The sequence below is a fragment of the Gavialis gangeticus genome, unplaced genomic scaffold (assembly GCF_001723915.1).
Source record: "Gavialis gangeticus isolate Ggan-Ray unplaced genomic scaffold, GavGan_comp1, whole genome shotgun sequence".
In the NCBI taxonomy this organism is placed as follows: domain Eukaryota; kingdom Metazoa; phylum Chordata; order Crocodylia; family Gavialidae; genus Gavialis; species Gavialis gangeticus.
In genome coordinates this window covers 44649491-44656323 of record NW_017729004.1, presented here as the reverse complement: position 1 = coordinate 44656323, position 6833 = coordinate 44649491, and the positions used below count along the sequence as shown (strand labels likewise).

General features: G+C 40.9%; 1 protein-coding gene across 1 annotated transcript in view; it reads left to right on the top strand.

The window, feature by feature from the left end:
- Positions 1-6833, top strand: part of PLXDC2 (plexin domain containing 2) — a 467547-nt gene that overhangs the window by 398073 nt on the left and 62641 nt on the right. The window contains exon 12 of the mRNA XM_019508320.1: positions 1245-1283. Coding sequence (XP_019363865.1) covers positions 1245-1283 — 39 coding nt within the window. The remainder of the gene's footprint in view (positions 1-1244; positions 1284-6833) is intronic.

Here is a 6833-nt window from a genome sequence, read left to right as displayed (position 1 = left end):
TGTGGATCCCCGTCCCCCGACGAACTTAGTTTAAAGCCCTCTAGGTACTGTTTAGATATACGATCTGTCTCGGACAACTTCTGTTATAAAGCTTGGAGACTTGAAGTGCTCAGTTTAGCTGAAAAAATTCAAGCCATATGAACCTGGATCAATGAAGAAACTTCTATTATTGTGGGTCAGGCACCCAGGGTCTAATGTTGGCCGTCTGAAAACAACCAACACAACATTAAAATTCTTTTTAAAGTTTCACCCTGGCCTTTTGTCCCAATGAGTTCATACTCTTGTTTTCCATTAATATGCACTCTCCACAAATATTTTCTTCAATATTTCACACCAAAGTGACTGAGTCAGTGACAGTGAAGGGACCCTCATCTTAGAATTGAGTACTAGTCTGTAGGGGAGGCAGCTGTTGTGGCTTGGGCTCCAAGGTTGGGGTCATAGCTACAGCCACTGCTTGCGACCTCCCCACACCTGTGCACCCCTCCATCTCCTCCCTGCAGCCACCCCCCTCTCCAAATGCAGCCTTTGTTTTCCCTGCCCCCTTTCATACCCTTGCTCCATGGCAAGCTTCATGCACACTGCAGCCTGGAGCACTGAGTAGAGCCTCAGCCCAACCCTGACAGTGGTGCACAGTTGCTATGGAGGTTGGGTTAGGATCATCCTTAGTGCCCCAGGCTAAGATGAGGATGGAGCTTGACAGTGCAGAGCAAGGGTAAGGGAGGAGGGAGGGAACAGCAGGGGTGGGGGAGGGCGTGGAGGGGGATCAAAGGCTCCTGGAAGGCAGGCAGGAGACAGAGGTGGCAGTGGGCAGGTACAAGCAGCAGGCAAACTACTTGAACTCCCCACAACACCTGCCACCCCACAGCAGCAGGGGGTGAATTAAAGATGACCAATAATTAGATTATGTACATGGGAGATGAAAACAAATTTGTAAGTTTTCCTTCTATAGAATCTAATAATTTGGGGGCAGGTCACCTTATATTCAGGATCATCATAGATTCAAGTAAATACAGTAGTTTGTATTGATATCCTTTAACATGGAATCATAGAATTATGGAAAATTAGGGTTGGAAAGGACCTCAGGTTGTTACAACTGCCTGTACCTACTATGACTAATACTATCTCAGATTGATCCTGCTGAGTATATACCAAATCGTGTTCTCTTAATGTAGAAGATTATTCTTAAGGATATTTAAGACCTAAATAAATTTGCCTGCTTTACTGACTCTGAATTTCCTTTCTAGATGATACCAAGATAGCTTTGCACCTAAAGGATAATGGAGGTAAGCATGTTTGTGTATAAAAACGGCGTCAGTAGGTTACATAACTACAGCTTGCTGAACTTCATTAATGTAATTCAGCAAGTAGAAATATCTTGTACCAGGCCCCCAAAAGACTTTAATTATCCACATCTCTGTGGCAGCACCAAGGGAAACAGGCTATGTAACTACTTAGCAAATAAACTGCTTACAACTGTCTGTTATAGCTCATTAGTGAATCATAGGCAAAAATAAATTTAACATCTAAAAACTGATGCCTTCAATTCAAAGGTCTTTATCTTTATGCCAAACAGGGGATGGTAGATTTAAATAATAATATTTGTATAAGTTGTGGCATGATATATTATATATAAAGTACAGTATCTGTATCTCTGAAGTCCCCTGTGGTTCAGTGGTAGAATCCTTGTCTACCACACAAGAAACCTGGGTTTAATTCTGGGACACATGCAGCTACAGCCATGACTAGACATTTGGACTCCTCCTGGTCTTTGGATTCTGTTTCAATGACCTAAAGGAAGGATGGAAGGTCTGTGCAGCCTCCATTCCTCCAAAAATTCCTGCCCACGTATATGCATTGAAGGTCTGGGTGGCCCTCATGCCTATACCACGATTCAGGAGGATCAACAGTTGCCATGATCTGTATCTGCATGAACATGGATTACTGTATTTATCCATATAATATTTGTATTATAAAAATAATATCATACTGTATTACTGACAAAGATCCCTGTTCTCTGAAGTTGTGTAGGAAACGATCCTTCCTCCTGTTCTATAGAATCAAGTCCCTAGGTTCTATTTCTTCTCCCTTTGAAGTTGTTGAGAGTGTCGCCATTGACTTCAGTAGAATAACCATTAAACTAATAAATACAGATTGAATGTACATTTATGTCTGATTGGCAGTCACTGAAGTCAATGGAATGTCACACATTGTCTTCAGTAGCCCATGCAGTGTAGGTACAAAGCATTTGAAATTACAGGACAAATTATATTCCAGGCTGAGGGATTGGTGCATGGTATGCACCAATCCCTGAATCTGGAATATAATTTGCCCTGTAATTTCAAATGCTTTGTACCTACACTAATACCAAGGGAAGCTGTACTAGTCCTGATTAACTTATCATTAGAATGTGCATTGTTCTTGTGCCATTTGGTTTGCTTTCTTTGCACCTGTGATTATTCCTTGAATGGATTTCCTAGGTTGTCCCCCATTCCCGTTCTCCTTCAATTAAATATCGCCTCCCTAAATTGAAAAAGTGATGGTATATGGCTTCCCATCTATTGTTTTTTCTGGAGAATATCATAGTTATCATCATTACCATAGTGCTTAGGGTGAGAAGGAACCTAAACAGATCATCAGGTCTGACCCTCTGCCCTGGGCAGGAACTGGTTCAGGGGTTATATCACCCCAGCCAAATATCTGTCCAGCCTCCTCTTGAAGACCCCCAAGGAAGGGGAGAGTACCACTTCAGTTGGAAGCCCATTCCAGAACCTGGCAGCCCCAACGGTAAAGTAATGTCTCCTGATGTCCAGCCTGAACCTTCTCTCTAACAAATTGTGGCCATTATTCCTAGTAACCCCAGGTGGTGCCCGGGGGAATCAGAACTTCCCCCAATTCTCACTGGTCCCCCCTGGTTAGTTTGTAAATGGCCACCATATCCCCTCTCAGCCTTCTCTTGTGGAGGCTGAATAGGTTCACGTGCTTTAGCGTCTCTTCGTAGGGCCTGCCCTGCTGCCCCTTGACGATGTGAGTGGCCCTCCTCTGGACCTTCTCAGTGCTAGCCACATCCCTCTTGAAGTGCGGCACCCAGAACTGGATGCAGTACTCCAACTGTGGCCTGATCAATGCCGCCTAGAGGGGAATGATCACCTCCCTGGACCTGCTTGTGATGCATGTGTACATTCACAACAAGGTACGGTTAGCCTTATTGACCGCTTCCTCGCATTGGCGGCTTATGTTCATTCTGGAGTCAACAATGACTCCAAGATCCCTTTCTGCCACTGTGTTGACAAGAAACTCTTTACCACCCTACAAATAAGGGCACTTCCAAATTGTGTGTTTGTGTGTGTGTGTGTGTGTGTGTGTGTGTGTGTGTGTAATCTCTAAACTAAAGTTTGGTTGGTGGGGTGGGCAGGTTAAATAAATGGAAGCTTTCTCCCACTTTGTTAGACAGCCATCAATGCCATATTGTCTTGTCTCCCCTTGCTTAAGATCTGGGAATCAAATCTCAACCAAACAAAACATTAGGAAAGGGAACTGTACTTTCACATTCTGACCTATTTGGTGCAGTGTCCCAGGAAGATTCATTGTACAGTTTTCCTTAAGTTTACAAAGGTAGTTTTCATGCATAAAGCTGCTATATTTTAGACATTAGAAACCAACAAGTGACCTGATTATAGATTCACTTTCCTTGGGCTGTTTCTTTATACTTGAAATAAAAAAAAGAAGAAAAAACAGGCTTCAAACAGCATGGAAGCAATTCTACTCAATAGAATCTTTCGTTCACATAGTAAACCTAGCTTTTAATCTGGGAAGTTTGTCTTAATGAATCTTCAATTATGCATTGAGTTTTACAATAACCCTTAGATTAGACTCAGGTAAAACCTTGGTAGCTGCAGGCCTGTTCTTTGATTCACTGTGATTTTGTCAAGCTTTCATAAAGAGCAGTCTATTCCAGGTCAGATGAATGTGGAGTCTTTAACTTTCCTGGACTAGATTCTGTAAAATTCTAGTCAAAAGAAACTTTTTAATGGAAAACTAAACTATATTTAATCACTGGTGGTCTCTAGTTTGAGGTGTCCTTGGATGAAGCAGTCAATACCTGCTTAGGTGCAACAAAAGGATTGTATACAAGTTTTGCATTTCTGCTCTGACAAACTTTTGAAACTAAATTTTATCAGTCAATAATTAAATTACAGTTTTAAATTAGACTGTAGTTACAGATCAAACTTCTCTGACTTTTTAGTTAAATGAGGAAGTAATTTGTAATTTAGGACAATAACCAACAACATAGAAATCTGTGTGGTACATTTTATCATAAATTCCACTTTACCTTCCACCCATTTCTTCTTTAATTCCTATTCCATCTCTACCAGTTATCCAGATATGCAGCTGAGGAGTTTTTGTATATTTAATACAGCCAGCTTTACCATCATCATTTTGGTAACAATTAAATTGGCTTAAGTTTCCAAAATTGAAAATGCTTCTTAAAGGCTTACAAAAAGTTAAAGTTGTTAAATACAAGTCACTTTTACATACAAGCTATATATTTTTAATTATAAAAACTGGTAGAGCTGTTGTTGCTCTTGTTTTCCTTTATCTTTGAGTGTATAACAACTAGCTAATTATTTCAAAAGACACTAGCTATTTTTTTACAAAATAAGAAAACAGTTGGCAGTGATAATAAACTGTAAATGCTTTCATGGAACTCTTGGGTGGGTGATTTAGTATCATTCATTCAGGAAAGCTGACTAAGGGAAGTGAATAGCTTGGTATTTCATCTAATTAAATCAAACTGGATTCCACTCTACCAAACCAAATAATAGACAATTGGCTCAAGTTTGTTTTGACCTTTTTATCTGCTTGTTGTGAGGTGTTCGCTGTCTTGATGCTCGCTGTTCACTCTAAAGGAAGGAATGCATATAGGACAGTGGGTTTATGAGCAATTGTTGTCATTTTTCATTAGCTAAAGTATCTTCTCAAAGAAGGAACTTCCTTTTGAGAACTGTGGAGCTTCACAGATTCATGCCTCTCAGGGAGAACTGTACTTTGTTCATTCCTACGTAGTTCTCTGGTGCAGAGAGTCAGAAAAAAGCTGTTATGCTACATGAGTCCTACTGCAGTTCTCAATATAAGATTAAAACTAAAACTTGCTTGTAAATAAATCTTCTACTGGCCATCTCTACACCCCAAAGGAACAGAGTGGCCAATGCACACAATCCAGACTTGAATAAGACTTTCTGTATAATTTGTTGCAGATTAAAAAATACTATAAGGTTGGGCTTTTTCAAAGAAGCCTAAGGGACTTTGGAACCCAACTCCTATTTGAATTGCATATCTGACTATATTAAATCCTTTGAAAATCCCAGGCTAAAGGCCTGCAATCAATAATAAGCACTTGGGGAGAAGGGGACACAGTGTAAATGCATCTCCCAGAAGTTTGAGCCTCGCTCCAGACTAGTACCCCAGTGACAACTCTAAATGGTCACCTGATCACTCTATCTGGGGAGCTGCAGGTGGCTAGACTGGATGTCACCTCAGTCCCCTCTGTTCCATTGGCTACAGATCCTGGTATGCCTTAACCACTGTAGCCTGATGGGTTAATAAGCTCAGGCGGACCTTTTGATGTTTTTGATCTGGTCCCTACTTTCACCAGCTGCTGCTGCAATACCAAACTGAGGCTGCTTTTGCTGCCAGGGTACAGAATATGTAGAAGTGTGGGATGATTTTGGCATCCCTCCTAAATTGTGCCCACCCTTCATTATACTACTGCCAAGATGCACAGGGCATGGACCTGTATATATTATTCAGATCTTGGCATACCTGCAAGAAGTATTTCCTTCATCCACTGACTAACCTCTTGAATACTAAGGCTACCTGGAGACCCAGGAGTCAAGATCAATTCTTCCGTGATTTTTCATAAAAGAATGGTATAATTTTAGACTTAGTTCATCCTTTGGCAAAATTCTCAATGAGAAAAATAATTCTCAATTATTTTGCATATTTTTTACAAATCTAATTCTATATTATTTAACTGTTTAAAGGGGTGTGGGTTGTAGCCATGTTGGTCTAAGGACATAGGCAGACAAGGTTCTTTGGGTGAATCTGATATCTTTTATTAGACCAACTTAAATAGTTGGAAAACAATTTTAAAGCAAGCTTTCAGGTTCAAAAACCCTTAGGCTAAGGAAGTTTCAGCAGTTGGTGTGTGCTCTTCCTGGATGGAATGAAAAGTAAAGAAGCCAGGGGCTGGGCTGGTATGCATATAAGACAGGTAGTCAGTGAAGATGTAGATTGAGGAGTCAATGGGTGAGAGACAGGCTGGGTTGAGGGGAGAGAAGAGGGATGAATAGTAGAGAAGTACCTGAGGAGTCAGATCTCAGGCAGGTTATAATGTGTCATAAATCCAATGTCTATATTTAGTCCATGATCTTTAGTATCCAAGAGGTTGATGAACTGGAGTTCATAGGCTTGTCTCTGGGAAGTGTTTTGTAAGTTTGTTTTGAGGATCAGGACTGAGAGATTGGAGAGAAGGTGGTTTTCTTGTGAGAAATGTGCCCCCACAGGTCATTGGGTATTCCTGTCTTTGGTAGATTTCCGTGCGCATTCATTCTGGTGTGCAGTTGTTGTTTGGTCTGTCCTACGTATTTTCCATCAGGGCATTTGGTGCATTGGATGAGATATATTACATTTCTGGAGGTGTAGCTGTAAAATCTGGGAATGCTGATGGCTCTGTTGTGGGGTGTAGTAATTGTGAAGACTTCCTCAAGAACTGCACCATCAAACCCCTGCTATACTTAAGATATATGAATGATATCTTCATCATTTGGACTGAA